Genomic DNA, 20879 nt, shown 5'->3' with positions numbered 1-20879 from the left:
CTTACTGTGTGTAGTAACTATTAAACCTCCTGTCCTGTTTTCCAATTATTGATTCATTTCATTTCACATGATCCTCCAAAAGTAAAACGTATTATTATTTCCAGTTTAAGGATAAGAGAATTGTGGCACAGAAAGGCTACATGACTTGCCCAACAGGGTTATTACAATTACAATTAAATTACAATTACAACAACAGGGTTATCACAATTTCAATTTCAGTGGTCTCTAAATCAATTCACTTTCTAATTTCTGAATCTATCAAGAACTGAATTTTTGAAAGTCCATGATACTAAGCAAACGAATCCTAGAAAAAAAAAAATCTTGCAATCCTCTTTAGCAAATAACTAATGGCAGCATAATTTGAAATACCAATATTTCAAATAAGCTTATTCTACTCAAAAAGGAAGATTTAATCAAAAGATGTTTGAACTACATGATTAGAGGTGGTGACTCACCTGCTTATCAATACTTTTGTTACCTGCTATGATACAAATATTTAAAAAACAGGAGAAAGACTATCATCTCAATTTTGTCATCAATGATCACATTTCACTGAATAAACAAAACTAAAAGAATAAGACCAACTTCTCCTAATTGATACCAAAGTAACTCATTTCCAGAGCTCTAGTCACGCTCTATAGGGGATAAACATGAGCTTTTCCTGTTTTCTCCACTGACTGCCTTCAATGATGCTCTCCTAAATCTCTTTCTTATCCCTTAATGACATCTCAGGCAGATCCCATAGTCTTTCAGTTACATTCTATTTTGCTGTTGTTTTTAAGTTTCTAAATATGCCAGACACTACCAGATGCTGGATGCTAACATGTATGTACGACTCTGCCTGACACACAGCCAGCTTTCAGTAAATATTATATATTATTACTATCATTATTTCATCAAATCTAAGATCCCTTTAGTAGTAATATACACCATTACTTTATGTGCTTCTAAGAATGAAAAAAAGTCTGCCAATTAATCTATGATAATTAATTACGAGATATATCTTGATTTTAGATGCTAAAGTGTGGGAAAACTGATTAAATGAGGTAGTAAATTCAAGCTCTCACTATTTTTGGCTATACTATTTGGTTTTCATTTTTTGGTCTTGGTCTCCCCACTGCATCTCCAGGATCTAAACTACATTCTCCCTTTGCATTGATCCCTATCCCCAAGTCTCTTTAAAATCCTTAGTGGTTCACAACCAGGAAACATTTAAAGTCCTCGACATGGTATTCAAAGCTCAGTATGAATCACACTATCAGCCCTCCAACGTACCTACTAAACCAGATTTCACTAATATGCTTGCGTACTTGCACCTATCTGTGCCTTCGTTCAGTATTACTCTATCTGCCTAGAACGCCCTCAGTGTCCTGTCCCCTCTTCACCATGGCAACAAACCCTACTGAACCTCTAGTACTTCTGTGAAAGCTTTCAAGATAAATACCTTTGATTCTCCATAGCAAATCAATCGGCCATTCCTCTGTAACATAATCACAATATACTACGATTAGAAGACCAACCAAGTTACAAGCTCCTTTAGGACAGGCGCGTACCTATTGTTACACCACCAGCCCCTTGCGAGATCCTGACCATGTAGCCTCATGTTAAGAATCCAGGCTGTAAAATAAGACAAACCTGTGTTTGAACTCTGGTTTTACCATTCACCAGCTATGTGACCTTGGGCAATCTACTCAATCTAAGATTCAGTGACTTCTTAAAACAGGATAACAAAACCTACCTTAGAGGGTGCGGATAAACATAAAACACCTGACACAACAGACACTCAGTGAACATCAGCTGTTGCTATTATCATCGTTGTCACTTTATTATTTTTTCAAAAGAGGAAGGGGACATCATGAATAGTTAGTAGATTAATATTATATATTCTAATCTTCTCTAGTCAGATATGCCCTGACTTCAGCTTGGCAGTATGTTATAAGAGACAGGGGGTAGAGAGGGAGGTGCTGTTCATGTGGAGGTAACATGTAACCTGTGTTAACATTCAGGTATGCTACAGAGAAATGCCCAAAAGATTCTTCAACTTTCCTGATTCCTCCTCTCATCTCTACCTAACTCCTCAAGCCTTAACCGTAATTTCTCAGTCCTATCTCCTCACCTAAAATAGTTTTCTACCTAAATGGGGCAATGGTTGTAATTGAGTAAACAATATTTTTAAATTTGAGCCTCTTATTTATCTAGTCTTTTAACTGACACACACAAGAACGATTTGAGGTTGTTACTGTGAACTAAAGGATCAGATTCACATAAATGTATTAATGCTGAGTAAGTACTAATTAACAAGAACATTTAAATTCATATGGTCTCTTACAAAGAAAATGAATTTTTAAAATTAAAAGTAAAGAAATGTTTATATAGCAGTGATAAGCCTCAGTAAGGTATACCAGTGAGCAAGAGGTCAGTATTTTAATTCCAGGCTCTGCTATCAGCTAGTTGTGAGGCTGACCAAACATATATTTTGGCCTTCCTGCCCTCAATTTATTCATCTGTGAAACAGAGGACTTGAGAAGGTCTTTTTCAACTCTAAAACCAATTCTAGTATTAAAAAATTAAATTTTCATTAGAAAACTGAAACAAACTACAATTAGATAGCCACTAAAAATTCAAAGGATTTTGAATTTAAGCTATACACTTAAGCTGTTCAGACATACTTAAGAGCGCACATGTAAATGTCACCCCAATTGAAAAAAAAAAAAAGAATATGCAGGCACAGTCTATAACCAAAATGAATACAAGTTACAAGTAACCAAGGAGAACAAATTTCTTTCAAAACCATATGATTGCTCCCACCTGAATTTCTTACTATATATAAAAAGGACAATTTATTAATATAAATTCACAGGTAAAAGGAATAATATCTAAAATCAAGAGACATTTTCCAAAAACCTGAACTGAACAAGCCCAGAGGGACAAAATTTGAGGCTCAGTTTTCCTCACAAAGATACTGCTAACCTAGCCTTAACTAATACCGCTGAACTCTGTAGTAGAAATAATTTTAATAGCAAATATAGGCATTATATTAGCACTTTTCATATTTTAACTCATATAATCCTCACAGAAGTCCTGTAACTACTATTACTGTCCCCATTTTACAAATGAGGAAACTGAACAACAGAGAGGAATTAATAGAATGCCTTGCCTGAGGTCACTCAGTTAGTAAATTGTGCAGCTGGAATATGAACCTAGGCAGTATGGCTTCAGAGTTTGTTCTCTCCATGCATTATTGACATACAAGTACATGATGCAAAATAGTTAAACAATAAAATGAATCAGAGTGATTGAGTTAACTCTGCCACTAACCAAGCTACGTGTCCTTGAATCACAATCTCTCTGGACTTCATTTCCCACTCAAGTAAAAAAGGGAATTGGACTAAATAATCTCTGAAATTCCTTACAGGTCTGACGTTCCATGATCTATGTTGCTGCTGCTGCTGCTGCTAAGTCACTTCAGTCGTGTCCGACTCTGTGCAATCCCACAGACAGCAGCCCACCAGGCTCCCCCGTCCCTGGGATTCTCCAGGCAAGACACTGGAGTGGGTTGCCATTTCCTTCTCCAATGCATGAAAATGAAAAGTGAAAGTGAAGTCGCTCAGTCATGTCTGACTCTTGGTGACCCCGTGGACTGCAACCTACCAGGCTCCTCCGTCCATGGGATTTTCCAGGCAAGAGTACTGGAGTGGGGTGCCATTGCCTTCTCCTTCCATGATCTATGGAATGCTTTAAAAGCAAAAAGCCACAACTGTGGCATAGCAACAGCTATGCTCACTCTTCTTTATCTTCCTCCTTTTACACTTATCACTATATCTCATTAGCTTTTTCCTATGGCTCATCTTTGTAAGTTCCTCTGTTTAACAGCGCCTACCTCATAAGAGTTACACTGATAATCTTGAGAAAAAAATAAATTAATAGAGGTGAACTCTAACCTCCAGACCACATTCTACTACCTCCAAACCATGCAGAACTAAGACCTAGGACTAAAAGTAGACCAGCCATTACTTCAGCAGGTGCTGGAGACTGTGCCTAAACATATATATGCATAAATGGATGGAGTTATTTATTTTTCATAAACCAGCAGGATGTAGGAATTAAGAGCAGGGGCTCTTTCAATCTCATATCTGCTAACCACAATTAGCAGTTTCAACATAATCAGTTACTGAATGGCTCTAAGACTCAGGTTCCCAGTCTACAAACAGAGCGAACATAAAAACCTACCTACACAGCTTGCTATAAAGAGATATTTTTAAAGTAATGCCATAGTGACTGACAAAGTAAGCACTCAAAAAATAACAGCTGTTGTTACCGCCCCTGTTAGCACCACTGCTATTTACAATTCCCATATAAAGGCAAGAGCTCCCAAGTATGACAGATTTTATTTCAAATTCTGTCTCTACTACTTAGTAAGTGTATGGCCATGAACAAGTTGGTTAGTCTCTCTAAGCCTGAGTTTCCTCATCAGTAAAATGAAGATAATAAATCATCTATCTCCAGTTCAGTTCAGTTGCTCAGTCGCGTCCGACTCTTTGCAACCCCATGAACCGCAGCACACCAGGCCTCCCTGTCCATCACCAACTCCTGGAGTTCACTCAAACTCGTTTCCATTGAGTCGGTGATGCCATCCAACCATCTCATCCTCTGTCGTCCCCTTCTCCTCCTGCCTTCAATCTTTCCCAGCATCAGGGTCTTTTCAAATGAGTCAGCTCTTGGCAGCAGGTGGCCAAAGTATTGGAGTTTCAGCTTCAGTATCAGTCCTTCCAGTGAATATTCAGGATTGATTTCCTTTAGGATGGACTGGTTGGATCTCCTTGCAGTCCAAGGGACTCTCAAGAATCTTCTCCAACATCACAGTTCAAAAGCATCAATTCTTTGGTGCTCAGCTTTCTTCATAGTCCAACTCTCACATCTATACATGACTACTGGAAAAACCATAGCCTTGACTAGATGGACCTTTGTTGGCAAAGCAATGTCTCTGCTTTTTAATACGCTGTCTAGGTTGATCACAACATTTCTTCCAAGGAGTAAGAGTCTTTTAATTTCATGGCCGCAGTCACCATCTGCAGTGATTCTGGAGCCCAAAAAAATATCTTATCTTAGCCAACAGGAATTTGTTGTATGGCTCAGGAAACTCAAATAGGGGCTCTGTATCGACCTAGACGGGTGGGATGGGGAGGGAGATGGGAGAGAGGTTCAACAGGAAGAGATATATATATACCTATAGCTGATTCACATTGAGGTCTGACAGAAAACAACAAAAGTCTCTGTAATTTACAAAACTCTCTGTAAATTACAAAACTCTCTGTAAAGCAATTATCCTTCAGTAAAAAAATAAGTTAAAAAGAAAAAAAAATCTATCTCACAAAACTGTTGTGAAGATTAGATGAGGTAACAAAGCTGCTGACACCTGGTTCCTAACTGGTCAATAAATGCTAATTCCTTTCTCCTTAATGACAAAAAGAGCACATTTCCACTAATTCAATTCAAGGAATAGAGATTGGAAGTGGGAATCCCAGAGAAGACAACTTTCTTTTCTCTATCATTCTGTGCATGGGGATATACCAGAGAATTCTCATTCATGGGATTCTCTTTATCTTCTTATGTGCTTCCTAAGACTAGAGAGCTTTTTCTCAGGTAATCTCCAAATGTTCTGAAAGGAGTTGTGTGTTCAAAGGCAGCAACTCTTAGAAACTCTCTCAGGGAACCCAGAAGATCAAAACTATTTTCATAATAATACTGAAATGGAGCAGGATCCTACGATCTTTTGCCCCACCCCCCACCCCCCCCCCCGCGCCATTCTCAACCTGCCTTTTATCTGTGGAAAAACTTTAGTCAAAGATTAAGTTTGATCAGAGAAGTGAGAAAATGCTGGGAAAGAATCTGCCTGCAATGCGGGAGACCTGGGTTCAATCTCTGTGTTGGGGAAGATCCCCTGGACAGGGAATGGCTACCCACTCCAGTATTCTGGCCTGGAGAATTCCATGGACTATATAGTCCATGGGGGTCACAAAGAGTCGGACGCGACTGAGCCACTTTCACTTTCATTGAATCCATGTTAAATTTTGAAGTTTCCTAAGTGGAGCTAGTGGTAAAGAACCTGCCTGCCAATGTGGGAGGCATAAGAAGACACAAGTTTGACCCCTGTGTCGGGATGATCCCTTGGAGGACGGCACGGCAACCCATTCCAGTACACTTGCCTGGAGAATCCCCATGGACATAGGAGCCTGGTAGGCTACAGTCCACAGAGTTGCAAAGAGTTGGACAAGACTGAAGCAATTTAGCATGCAGCTTTATTTTAGATAAGGAAACAGCAACCCACTCCAGTATTCATGCCTGGAGAATCCCATGGACAGAGGACCCCTACAGTCCATGGGGTCGCAAGAGTCAGACGTGACTGAGCGACTAAACCATCACCACCAGTCATTATAAAGTATAGTCAAAGACCTTTAGTCCCTTCTCAAGGGATATGGAATAGTCTGAGCCATATCCTGTGAGCTGTCTTACAGATACTAAAACCCCTACCACGTAGGAAAAGTTAACTACATGATGACCAGACTGTAGCCATGACATAAGCTGCCAAAATTCTGAGAACTGGCCTCAAGGAAATGGGAACAAACCGACCATGGGACTGCAGACTATCTGTACTTAAAATATATGAAATGACGCTGGTCAGACCACCGATAATCAATTTCAAGACGACGGTCAGAGCTGACTGCGCTGTTTCTGCCTATAGCTCCCTCCCTAAGCCTACAAAAACTCTCGTCCATTGATTCTAGAAGAAGTGGGGCAGGTATTGGTCTTTGGATAAGTGTGTCATCTCCCCACTCCTCCCACTCCACCCCACCCCCACCGCTGTTGCTGACATCCAAAATAAAGCAAACTTTTCTTTCCACCAACCTGGCCTCTTTATTGGTTTTTGAGCAGCGAGCAGCAGGACCCCATTATCCACTGCAATACCACAACTTCATGTGCTTTTTTCACTCATTCTTTCACGAGTACACGGTGGAAGTTCCCAAAGGCCACATGAAATGTGACGTCACGTCCCTGAAGCCTAGTCGAAGGTGTGCTTGTATACTCTGTGTTTCACACATCTCTGAGTTTTAATTTCAAATATAGAGTATTATCAATAGATATTGGAATCTTTTTAACAATTTTTAAGAGTTTCAAATGGTACCAAGACCAAAAAGTTAAAGAATTACTTCTCTAAGGTATAGAAAAAGCTCACAAAGCACATGGATTACTCCATGAATTACAACTTTACCAATTTAGTCTAAATAAGTAATTCACACAATAATCTAAAAGCCTCTCATTTTCCTGTATGATTATATTTCAGGCCTTCAATCTTCAAGTAAATGACTTGTTCACTAATTATCTGTGAATATTCAGTGACAGAACTAGTTCTAAGGACTTACATCTCCTTATTTATGGTCTACAGTCTTTCTAAATTCTGCAGGTCATCTTCAATAAGAGATGACTATGTTTTCTTAATCATCACACTGTCCCTCTCATTACACATAATATGAAAATTGCAAGTTATGCTTACAGCAAGTTAATTAAACTTTCCCGTGATCTATAATAAATAACTTTTTAAGACTTTTCTGATACCACAGATACCACACCTGCCTAGTGATAGGAAGAAACAGGTAAGCAAATTTCCTTCTATAAACAATTAAATTTAAAGGTGTATAACATATAAAAAGTTTGAAAAGCCAGGGAGAATTCTTCTATATTATTTACATAGTGATCCAAATTTACAACCATGTTCCAAGTCTTCAATCTACAATCTTCCTTTTCTACACCATTTTAAGTTTTGAAAGCACTATGTTGAAATATGTGCTGGAAATATGACTGAAATATAAAATCAAACACATACACACAAAAAATTGGTTTTTGGTTTTTTCTAAGATAAAAGAGAATTTAATGACAAAGCTATCAGCATTATAGCTCATAATAGAGCCCTTATAAATATGTGTTGAATGAATAAATAATTTTTTTAGGCATTTGTTCATGAGCATTGTCTACTTGACTTCTTTTAGCATTTACTAGGTAAGGGGAAGACCTGAAAACAAAAATACAACCAGGCAAGACCCCTAGTGAATTCTGACAATCTCCCAAAGGCCAATTAAATAAATACCAAGCAACCCACAAACTACCTCCAGTTAAGCTGTACAACTTGAGCAAAATCTTCCAAACTTTTTTTGTTACGTTACTATTTTTAAAAAGTTTACCATGCACCTCCAATATATGTACATTTATTTATAAATTATCTCCTTCTACAACTGTGTACCTTATAAAACACAGAATTTTTAAATGGAAGTTTTAAAAGATGAGACAATAATAAACTAATTTAAACTTTCACTTGTGAATAATACAAAAATATTTTTAATCTCTCTTAAGAAATTATCAGTAACAATACTTTTAAAGAACAATCTAACAGAAAAGTTTCATTGCTTTTTAAAATCCTAGTTTTTAGTATTTCAAAGGCCTAATTCAAACTTCAAGATTCAGTTAATGATAATGGCTACAAGCTGGAAAACTGACCTTCCAATGCAGAATACTCTAATACATAACATATATTTAGGGTGAAGTTCACTATGGATGACAAAGGATGTTAAAATCTTATTTTGAAGAATTATTTTAATTATTTTGAAACTTTTTGGCAAGCTTGTTAGGTCTATTAAAGTAGCGTTGTTTTTTCTGTAATTTGGCTGACAAAAAGCTAGTACTAGAAGTAGAACTGTCAGCTCTGCCATTTTCTTGTTGTTCATGTGTACTCACATTACTGGCTTCTTTACAGGAGTCTTTTTAATTCACATCCATTTTATATGGGTTAGTTTAGTCAAAATTAGATAATATCCATAAATTCATCTAACTATAAGCAACCATAAACTGAACTGCTATTTGCTGAAAGTGAACAAACAAGTGAGAAAACTATTAGCAATTCTTGACTCTCGTTCAGACTACCTCCTCAAATGAGGTCATCTCATCAATGTATTTATTCAATGTTAGTAAAATTTCATTTCTTCCTGTCTTACACGTAAAAATGAACATAAGTAACACTTCTAAAACTACCTTCTCTGTCTTCATGGGAACGTTGGGTACACTCCTTTGGGGCTATGATGCAAATATACTTGAAACCCCTAGCCAGCACAACTTAATCAGTCTCTCAAATGCTTTTCAGGTTAGGACTGAATTTGAAGCCAGGAATGATTTTCCATGATCACCCCAGGTCAAGTAAGATTCTACGTTCTTATGGTATGGGCCTTCACCCAAAAACTGATCCAAAATCAACCTTCAGGGATGGATAGACAAGTATAATCTTTCCAGGACACTCACCCTAACATACTTTATTAAACAATGAAAATAACAGTAATAGGTTCCTATCTTATACAACAATTCACTCACTTAAGAAACATTTGTAAGCACCAGGCATCTTTTTGCTATACTCATTTACAAATGTTATTTTAAATATACTATACTGTACTTTCATTTGCAGAAGTGCCTGAAAGGAAAAGTGTGGTTTGTGCCCCATCGGGTGGCCAAACTGGAAATTTCAAACAAGTTCCAGCAAGGCAAGTTAACCCTAACTAATCAACATAATTCCTTTGGGAAATTGAAGCCTGCAACACAAGTGTTCTCATGGGAGAGTTCTATAAATGAAAATCACAATAATGTTATGGTGTTTCCTTACACTTGAAAAAAGGGATATGCAGATTATGCAGAATCCTTTCCAAATCTTGCAACAAAAAAAATTAAAACTACTACCATCACTTTTTATTTGAGTTCAATAAAAGTTTCATTGGGTCAGTCTTCCATTCACAGATTAAGATAATCATCAAATTTTTTTGAAAAGAGATTATTAATTTAAAAGAATGCTTTTAATAGTAATACTTTAAGTTCTATCATCTTCATATATCAAGCATAATGAAACCATAAAAATGTACAGAAATTTGGAGCTATATGGGTCCTTAGAGGGTTGTAAGCCTAGAAATCAAGTCCAGTTCTCTCACTTTACAGATGAAGAACCTAAAGCCCAGAAGAGGAAGTGATTTCATCAGGGTCACACAGTCAGGGTGATCTGACTCTCAATGCTTACACCTCTGTGCTCAAGAGACTATATATGATACTGGACATGTAATTTAACCTTTTTGGACCTTAATTTCTTCGTCTGAAAAAACCAAGGAGACAGATAATCCGTCAATCCCCTTTTAACTCTAAAATGCTGAAATTTAGATTCCTCATTATTTTAGTACATTACAAAATTACAGTGTACACGGACAAAACCATTCCTGGTTCCTGAGAAACCCAAGCAGCACAGGACCCTAGGGAAGAAAACACAAGTCAGCAGCCAAAGGCACCAAATATATTTGCTTCTTTTGCTAATATTCTGTAAAATATTAACATGGTCATACTAGTCTGGTGGAAACTGGTCTAAATTAATTTTGATTAATCAATTACAGAGCTCTAAAGTATGCAATCACTGATTCTAAATTTTAAAAAGTGCTCTTGAAAATTTTTTATTGATGTTCTGCATTACATGCCAAGATTTATACTCAAATAGATTACTGGAAACAGGGATAGCCTCTTTCCATTTGTGTTTTATTCTTTGTAAAAACTATTCACAAATGAATCAAACCAATTTTCTTTGTATGACTTCTCCATGTTGCTCTATTCTTTTATGCTTTATTATTCCATCTATGAAGATTGAGTCTATGAACTCCACAATTCATTTTTAAATTAGAAACTGATCATTTTCAGGATATTGATGGATCACTAACACTAATTTTAACAGTCCAAAAAATGAAACCCATTAAAAGTTAAATCAAAAACCTATGAACTACAATGGACCTTAAAAAGCTCTAACCCTATATTCTTACTTTATGAAAGAGGACAGAAGCCTGGAAAAGCAAAAAGCCTATCCCCATGGCTTCATGACAAACATATACAAGAATTAGCACTTACTGTATGACTGTGTGTACACAATAATACATACAATCACAGAGGTAAAATAACATTTTCAGCTTCTAATGGTCTGATGTTTCAAGTAAAATTTAATGCAGCAAAATGACATGAAAACCAAAATAGCTGAACAGTTCATAACAGTTCACAGCAGTAGAAAGCAGCCTACACTAGAAATCATGGGTAATATACCAAAATTTCATCACCAGTACTTGAAAAACAAATCCAAGTGTCTGTTCTGCTAACAGTATTTCAAGAGCATCATCTTCACATGTGAGAAACTACATTTTACTGCCATATGAAAAGGTTCTTCTCTCAAGCAAATGCTCACATCTTTCACGATATTCTTTTTTCCCCAAAGTTTCTAAGCTGCCAAATTCCTCTAAAGATTCTTATTTATGCCTCTTTATTTTTAAAGGAACAACACTAGCTCTTGAGCAACAATATACAACACACAGATCCCAACCATATAAAAAATGGCTCCAATTCAAAAAGAAAAGTACTCCTTATTAATTTTGCCTACCAAATAAAGAGCTTACGCAAGATTCAAGTCACAAAGTAAGGACTCTCTGTAGAATAAAATTTTAATAATCTACAATTAATGAATTTTTTAAAAAATAATTTTTAATTGGCCTAGGAAAAAATAACACAGTCATACATATGAAATGTGTTCCTCTCTGACCAACTTAAAGTAAACCATCTAGGACTAGTTAGTGTCCAAATGCAGTATGTGAATTGAGTACCAGAATGACTCCAGCCACAAAGCTGATATTATAAATCAAGAGGTAATTGCATCTTTAAGTCTTACGCTTCTCTTTCCAGCCCTAAAAATTGTATTCCAAATTAATACAATTCTATGAAACAGTTAAGAGCTGTAATGCTTAAAATGAATCACAGCATACAACCAATCACTATTACTTCTCCCCAAATGAAGCATTCCATACTATATAGGATGTTGCTTCAGGATGCCCTGTTCTATGAAGAACTGGCAGTGGTGCTGAAAATTACTACTAGAAAGATGAAAGACCAATACCCTCCTTTCAATAAAAACCATCATCTGGACTCTAGCCAAGGTTTTAAAACTGACCAAATGTTATTAGAAACAATAAATCAAGAGCTCTACGGGCTGAAAAGCTTGTCCCTTATTTCATTCTTACAAAACGTAGTCACAAAACACTATAAGAAAATTAAGTGAAAGAAAGCATTAACAACTCAAGGCCTTTCATTTCTGGCAATAATGAAATACTGCATGTTACCAGGTGAATTTATTTTACAATCTTCAAGGTTCTGTTTAACCTACTTATATGTCTCTTTCCTTTCCTTCTTCAATTGTTACAACTGTTACATGAATAAATAAACTTCTGCGATTGCCTAAACATCCTTTCAATGAACTTAAAATAGAAATGAAAAAGAGACCAAAATATCTTAATTCATAAAATCTAGCTAGCATATTTGTGTTCATATTGATTTTATACTCTTTGTTCCTGCACACAACACAGATGTGAATTACTGGAGGTTACAGATTAAGTCTCTCTATCCAGGAGCTGAACTGCCAGCCACTGAGAATAACCTATTGCAAAGCTTAAAACCCTTCAGGTATCTTGGCTTCTGAATACATAAATGGGCTCATTATCTCTACTTTTCCTTTCATTAACGTATGGTTCCTTATCAGTATCTCTATTAAATACCGTCCAGGAGCTGTTATCACAGAAATTAAGGGTGAGGAGGGCCATGATTTCTGTAATACACAGGAATGTTTTAAAAGTACATTGTTTACAAGATAGTACTTTTCTCCCTAGCTAACAAAAATTTTAGGAAAGAAAACCTGAAAATGTTTATAATTCCCTTCTCTTTCTTTCTTCCTCTTCCCCTTCACTCCATTCCAAAACCGAAGAGCCAAAACCAAAGATATGATTACTTTATATACTTCATGAAATCAGTGAAAACACGAGTCACCGTCTTATTATCAAAACAAAACAGTTGATTACGATGTTTGCCTACTGTAACCACCGCACGTGTGATACACATTTAAATCAAGTTTCGACCCTGTTACAAAGCCTTTGTCAACAGTGGGCAAGTGGGGGAAAGCTGAAGAAGGGCTCTGTGAATTGAAGGAAATCACCGGAGGGGCTAATCTAGGAAGAAGATTCCTCGGGGAGAGGTGAGCCGAAAGAAACAAGACCTAACCTTGGAGAGGGGGCGCTCGCCCAGGGTGGGGACCAGAGGTCAGGGTGAGCGGGAAGAGGAAGGGATTAGCGCGGAACCGCTGTACCCCGGGCTACCCTCACACCCCGACTCCGCTACCTGCGGCTCGCCCTCCCACCACCATTCCTCAGCCCCGGCCGGCTGTGCAGTCCCTCCCGGCCCGCAGCCCGCAGCCTGCATATCCGTTACCCCGGCTGCAACGGGGCTGCGGGGGAGGGGAAGGTCAGCGGGGCCCGGAGGGGGCCGGCCGCGGCTAGGATGCCGCAGTGGCTCCTCGTCGCACCGGGTCAAAGTCCGCTCGGGCACGGGGGAAGCAGCAAGAGCGGAAGGCGGCGGTGGAGGTCGGGACTTGCGAGATGGTGGCCCCTCCAAGTCCTCCCACTCCTCGGCCGCCGCCGGTACCTCATACTGGATATATTGCTTCCTCCACTCGGGAGTGATGTGCGCGGAGAGGTGCTCGGCGAACTTCATCCTGCCGTCTCCCCTTCACTCCTACTCGGGTCCAGCAGTTACAGGCGGCGGCGGCGGCGGCAACAGCGACTCCGACTCCTCCCCACATGGGCCCCGGCGCGGCGCGGCACTGCGCTTCTCTCCTCCTCCGCCGCCGCCGAGGTCTCCTCAGAGCCGCCCTCCCGCCATCTTCCTCCTCCTCTCCATAGCCCCGCCCCGCCCCGCCCTCTATACGTCATCGCCATGGTAACCGCCTACGCGCCCAGACGAAAAGGGCGGAGTAAGGGGCAGGATTTGGGTATGTTCCTTAAGGCTCCGCCCCTTCTGGGCCGGACGTGCTGAAGGCACCTCCCCTGACCTCTTCCGTCTGGCTTCTGTTGGCCTTACAGCTGCTCGCTACCGCCTGCCTGGGAAGCAACAGTGTTGTTATTGCAATTAGTATTAATACTGTAGCACCAATAATCCACACAATACGTTTATATTTGCAAAGATTTGTGCAAATGCTTTTCCATTTTAATATTTATTCTTCATAAAGCCCTGAAAGATGGATCGACATTAATCCAAATTGAGTAACTAGAACAGACTAAATACTTCAGGGCCAAATGTATTTCAAGGAACCCTATTTTACACTCTCTAGGTGCTCAATAAATGCTTATTGAATTTAATTAAAGACATCAGTGCCAAAAATTACATGCTGCTTCTGAATTTCAATGTAATTATCTAGTCCGGGGGATACCAGAAAGGCCAACAACAACACATGGACCCAAACTAGAACTGGGATTACCACCTGGGTTTGTGACTAAGCTTAGAAGTGGTGTTGAGAGGGAAGCCCATGTTGGAAGCAAAGAGAATCCTCTAGAGATAAGGTTGGAACCCCACCCTCAGGGAGACCAGACATGAGTACAGTACGCCGGCTGACTGTCCTCAGGGAGCAGCACTCACACAGCTTGGCACCACTTTGAGTGTGGGAGTAACTGATCTGGAGGACCTGATTTTGGAGAGTAACCAAGGTCCTTCCATGAGTGGAGGAGCCCTGTATGATATTAATAATAACTAACATTTGTTAGGTTCTCACTGTCTACGTAAAAAATACTATTCTAAACACCTTACATGTACAGAACTTTGTTCTGTAATTTTCACAATTTTTATGAGACTCAGAGACTAAGGGATTACAATGGTTAGGACAGTATTCTAAGATATCAGCATCTACTATTGGCATATTTTGTTTTTTCCTCCATGTATTTTTCCCCTTTCCCCTTCCTCTTAATTCATGCCAGTGCGGATTCTGCAGTTATTTCCTCAGGACAGGGATGATGCATGATGGAAAACAGTCATGGACTATGAGTCTTTCTGACTTTTATTGTACAGAAAGCCTCAACCTCTGGTAAAAGGTTAGATCACTCACACAGCTTGGCACTACTTTGAGCGTGGGAGTGATTGACTTGGAGGACTTGATTTTGAACTATAACCAAGGTACTTCTGGTGAAAGGGTAATCGGGGTCAAAAAAAGGAGAATAGGAGAAGGAGTGAGGACTCCTTTCAGCTTAGCACCATACCCCTCTGCTCACCATGACATTTACCTTTACTGACTAAAGAGGTCCATGCTCCCAGGAAGGAGAAACAACCACAGAGAAGAAGTGGCTACATGGTGTGCCTAGGAGGCCAAAACCAGGAGCAGCTGCAAAAGAAATTGCTGAGCCTTTACCAGATATGGATTAGAATGGCTGACTCTTTGTTTAATTGAAGTATAGTTGATTTACAATATTTCAGGTACATAGCTAAGTGATTCAGAGATATATATATATATATATATATATTCTTCTTTTTCAGATTCTTTTACTTTAGAGGTTATTTAGTTCAGTTCAGTTCAGTTCAGTTGCTCAGTCATGTCCAACTCTTTGTGACCCCATGGGCCTCAGCACACTAGGCCCTCCTGTCCATCACCAACTCCCAGAGGTTTACCCAAACTCATGTCCATTGAGTCAGTGATGCCATCCAACCGTCTCATCCTCTGTCGTCCTCTTCTCCTCCTGCCTTCAATATTTCCCAGCATCAGGGTCTTTTCAAATAAGTCAGCTCTTCGCATCAGGTGGCCAAAGTATTGGAATTTCAGATTCAACATTAATCCTTCCAATGAATACTCAGGACTGATTTCCTTTAGGATGGACTGGTTGGATCTCCTTGCAGTCTGAGGGACTCTCAAGAGTCTTCTCCAACACCACAGTTCAAAAGCATCAATACTTTGGTGCTCAGCTTTCTTTATAGTCCAACTCTCACATCAATATTAAATATAGTTCCCTGTGTAATACAGTAGGTCCTTTTTATCTATTTTATGCATAGCAGTGTGTATCTTTTAACCCCAAATCCCTAATTTTTCCCTCCCCCCCTTTCTCCTTTGGTAATATAAGTTTACCATCAATGTCTGTAAGTCTCTTTCTGTTTTGTAAATAAGTTCATTTGAATCATTTTTTTAAGATTCCTCATGTAAGTGATATCATATAATATTTGTCTCTGCTTGATGTACTTCACTTAGTATGATAATCTCTAGGTCCATTCATGTTGCTGCAACTGGTATTATTTCATTCATTTTATGCTTGAGTAATATTCTTTACCTCATCTTTACCTCTTCATCTTTTGATGGACATTTAGGCTTCTTCCATGTCTTGGCTATTGTAAATAATGCTGCTATTGAACATTGGGGTGCATCTTTTCAGTTAAAGGTTTCTTTGGAGATACGCCCAGGAGTGGGATTGCTGAATCATATGGTAGCTCTATTTTTAGTTTTTTAAGGAACCCACATATTGGTCTTCATAGTGACTATACCAATTTGCAATCCCATCGACAGTGTAGGAGGGTTCCCTTTTCTCCAAGCCCTCTCTAACATTTATTGTTTGTAGACATTTTGATGATGGAAGACTATAGACTCCTGGCAGTAACTCCTACAGTTTGTGACAGTAACTCCAATAGCAGTAACTCCTATAACCTTCTCCCAACAGCACCATACCTTGGTGCCTCAACTGTGCACAAAATTCTGGAACTATGACCCAACCGAGGGAAGAAAGAAAATCCTCAGTACTAGCTCTATAACCAACAATTTTTAATTTTTTTTCATGACATTCAGTTGGACATGAGCCCCAACACTTAGAGCCCTAACACTCAGTTGGACATGAAAATCTTAATTTATCTACAGAAGTAGATTTAATGATAAGTATCCTATTCCTAACATTACTTCAGATAGTTCACTGACAAAACCATCAAATACTTAGTATTTATTGAACACCTACTTTCTACAGAGCACTGTGCTAAGATACTAAGAAAGATAATCTGAATAGTTTTAGTCTGAATCAGAAGTGTTAATTATTTTCTTTTGTAGATAGACAACTCTTCTACTATGATATGTCAGCCATGCCACTTTGAGAACGAAGGACAGTTCAAAAATAAACATGATTCTGTCTTTTCTTCAAAGGACATCAAAATCCAGTCAGAGAGAGAGAGAGGCCAATAGCTAGACTACCATGTGATATGCACTGTAGTTGAGGTATCTACAAGAGACATTCAGCTAACTAGGAAGGAAAGGTTGGCATCCCAAAGAATGTGACTCAGATACAGTCTTAAACAACAATCTGACAGGGAGAAAGACACCCCCAAAGATTCCAAAGGCAAAAAGCAAAAAGAATTCAGGACTTAGAGAATGGCAGGCTTCCCTGGTGGCATAGTAGATGGTAAAGAATGGTAAAGATGGTAAGAATGGCATAGATGGTAAAGAATCCATCTGCCATTGCAGGAGAGGCGGGTTTGATCCCCGGGTCAAGAAGATCCCTTAGAGAAGGAAATGGCAATGCACTCTAGTATTCTTAGGTGGGAAATCCCATGGACAGAGGAGATGGGTGGGATCCATGGGATCACAGTAGTCCATGGGTCACGACTTATTGACTAAACAACAGCAACAGAGAACAGCACCAAGCTGTCTGACCCAAAGACCCTTTAAGGCAGCTAAATGTCCCTGCCTCAAAGAAACTCTTCCCCATTCCTTTACCTCCCTTACCCACTCTGCCTCCCACATCCGCCCGGTGCAGTCCCCTCACTGTATCATCAACAGTGTCAGACTATGAACTCCTTGAAGACAAAACACACTTTTCTCTCATTTTCTCCAGTTTAGCATGGCGCCTGGCATTGAAGGAGTCAATAAAATATTGATGTAACAAAGGAAAGAAAGAAGAAAGGAAAGAAGGGCAGGAGAGAGGAAGAGAGGAAGGAAAGGGCATCCACATGGAGGGAAGTTGCAGGAAATCAAGTTCAATCAGTTTAGTTCAGTCACTCAGTCATATCCTACTCTTTGCGACCCCGTGAATCACACGCAGCACGGGTTGACAACTTAGTAACTGGCAGTCTCTCAAAAACCTGTTAACGGGCATGAAGGATGAACTAACAAACCAGAGACCAATTCACTAACAAGCACCTATGTAGCATTTAAAGGCTTCCCAGGTGGTGCTAGTCGTAAAGAATCCACCTGCCAATGCAGGAAACGTAAGAGACATGGGTTCAACCCCTGGGTTGGGAAGATTCCCTGGAGAAGGGAATGGCAACCCCACTACAGTATTCTTGCCTGGAAAATTCCATGGACAGAGGAGCCTGGGAGGCTACAGTCCATGGGGTCGCAGAGTCAGACATGACTGAAGCGACTTAGCACACATGCATGTACCATTTACTCTATGCCGGACACTGTTCTAACTGCTTAGCAAATACAAACTTACATAATCTTCACAAGGACCCCATGACATAGCTACTATCATTATCCTCATTTTAGAGATGAGTAAAGGACTTTGCTCAAGGTTATCCACCTAGTAAGTGGTACAGCTGGATTTGAACCCTGGCAATCCAGCTCCAGAGTCTTACTCTTGACCATCACATTACACTGACTATTGATGCAACAACCCAAGCCAGTCATAGTGATAGACAGAAGGAGGTGGGGCAAGTGACTCTAACCCTAGTGACTGGCTAGACGCTGCTGCCATGAACTGAGAAAGGAAGTGAAGAGCAGATTTGAGGCATTGTTGGATGTGTTAAATGGTTAGAATCTATGAGACACACAGTACTCCAACTGAAAACACAGATCTAAAAAAAAAAAAAAAACACAGATCTAGAGCTCTGGAAAAAGAAGATCGGGCTGAAGACTGGGGAGCCATTCACATTTTAGGTGATGATTAAGTCCTGGTAAGTCTGCCCAGGGAGAGAGCATACACCAAAATGGAAAGGGGCCCAAGGGATTACCCTGGTGTGAGCCTGATAAAGAACCTGGGACAAAGAAAGAGGCTGGGGTGTGGCCCGAGTGGGTAACAAGACAATAAGGAGACAGCAGTGTCCAGGAAGCCATAAAACAATAAGTTTCATAAAGGAAGTAGTGACCAACATTGTCAGATGTTACAGAGGGGTTAAGGAAGATAACTTCTAGGCTGTTGTGTTAGCAATTGAAGACTCACTAGTGACCCCAGAGAAAGTGACTTCCATAGCGTGAAGGGCTGCAGGAGGCCTAGCAGTGAACAGCATTCCTAAATTGTCTTTATTCTGTGTGCATGGTGTAGGATCAGGGGTGAGAATTTACCAGCATACTCAGCAGTTTATCTAGAAATTCATAAGTGCTGAGTCTGAACACTTTATATTTATCACACATAATTCTAAGTTTGGGAACAGTTATACTTACCACAAAGTAACTCTTCTAAAACTTAGAATTATGTGTGATAAATATAAAGTCAAACTGTTGCTTGAGCAAATGAGACTGGTGATCATGCTGAAAGGTGAAGAACTGACCTGCAGAGAGATCAAATCTTATACAACACTTTCCACTGAAGCTGAATAAGCTAGGATGTCCTGGCAGTAAAGATGAGTCAACCCACAGCATAGGAACACTGGTAAAGATGGTATTGTAATACCTCAAGGCAGGTATGATGGTGGTTTGTGTCAGGAGGTTAGCAGTGGAGGTGATGAGAAGTGGTTGGAAATTGAATGTATTTTGAAGATAGAGTCAACAGGATTTACTGGTGGATTAGGTTGTGAGCAAAAAAAAGAAGTATCAAGGATGACTCCACGGTTTTTTGCCTGAGTAATTAGAATAAGACTGGGGGACATTGCAGAAGGAGCCAGTTTGGGGCGGAAAGTAAAACTCAAGAATTCAGTTTGGGGTGTGTTATGCCTGTCAGACATGCAGATGGAAATGTGCAATGGGAAATTTATGGTTTGGAGGTCACCCAAGAGGCCCTGGGTCAAGATATAAGTTTGTGAGTCAACAGAATATAATAATATGTAAAGCGATTTGTGAGACTGCCCAGGAAATGAGTATAGATAGAAAAGAGAAGAGCTCTAAAGACAGATCCCTGGAGTACTCCAATGCTTAAAGGTTGGGAGGACAAAGATTAAAAGTATAAAATAAAGCAAAGTGTTAAATAAAGCAAAGGATAACAATTTTAAAAGGATATTTTTCATTTTTCCCCCATCGCTTAGGTCTTGATAGGAGGCAAGATCCCAGTGCCCACTAGGTATAAAGTGAGCAGATATCTCTACCCCAGCTCTGTGGGGTATGAGGCCCAGATTTGGCCAGTCAGATGTTCCTGCCAGGAATTTTGTCTCACGTGAAAGTACCAAAAGGTGAAATGATAGACAGAGCTTATTCTCAGAGGCTAAAGCAGATTTCAAACTACAGCAATGAAAATGGCAGTAAACGTCCAGAGCTGGACTGTCAAAGGCAGGGTCCTGATTGTTTCACTGGCAGAATCTCTGTTCTGTTCTTGGCTATAAGCTTTTCTTGGCTTCTGCCTTTTTCTTAGACTTGTTTACAAGACTTCACATTGATCCTGTGAGCAACCCAATACCATCCAATAAAATCTATTTCTGTTTAAGTTAAATGGAGTCAGATTTCCCTGTTTATGACTGAGCACCCTAGATGAGTCATAGGGATTAAGAACTTTGCCTATAGCTATTGCCGAGGAGGTACTCAATAATCAGATACACATGAGTTTTATGGACAGGGCTTGGCTAATGGGCTCATGGATCAAATGGTCATAGTAGCAGGGATGGAGGATACGCGAGAGTTCAAACGTATTGCCTTTCCCTTACCAAAGCTGACCAACTGCTTAGAGGGACCAGTGCTGAGTCCCTAATATAATTTGGAATAAGTCCCATATCTGGGGTGGGGATAAACCAGTCAAATACCTGGTTCAAGACTGACTACATTGACCTCTTTCCATCATGGGATTTGGGGA

General features: G+C 39.6%; 1 protein-coding gene across 1 annotated transcript in view; it reads right to left on the bottom strand.

Moving 5' to 3' along the window:
• Positions 1-13841, bottom strand: part of XPR1 (xenotropic and polytropic retrovirus receptor 1) — a 205267-nt gene extending 191426 nt beyond the window's left edge. The window contains exon 1 of the mRNA XM_061383382.1: positions 13576-13841. Within this exon, the coding sequence (XP_061239366.1) occupies positions 13576-13644 (69 nt within the window). The 5' untranslated portion in view covers positions 13645-13841. The remainder of the gene's footprint in view (positions 1-13575) is intronic.
• Between the last annotated feature and the right edge of the window lie 7038 nt (positions 13842-20879).

This window comes from Bos javanicus, chromosome 16 (assembly GCF_032452875.1).
Source record: "Bos javanicus breed banteng chromosome 16, ARS-OSU_banteng_1.0, whole genome shotgun sequence".
NCBI lineage: Eukaryota > Metazoa > Chordata > Mammalia > Artiodactyla > Bovidae > Bos > Bos javanicus.
Note: the sequence above shows the minus strand (reverse complement) of the source record. Positions and strands in the feature narration are given on the sequence as shown.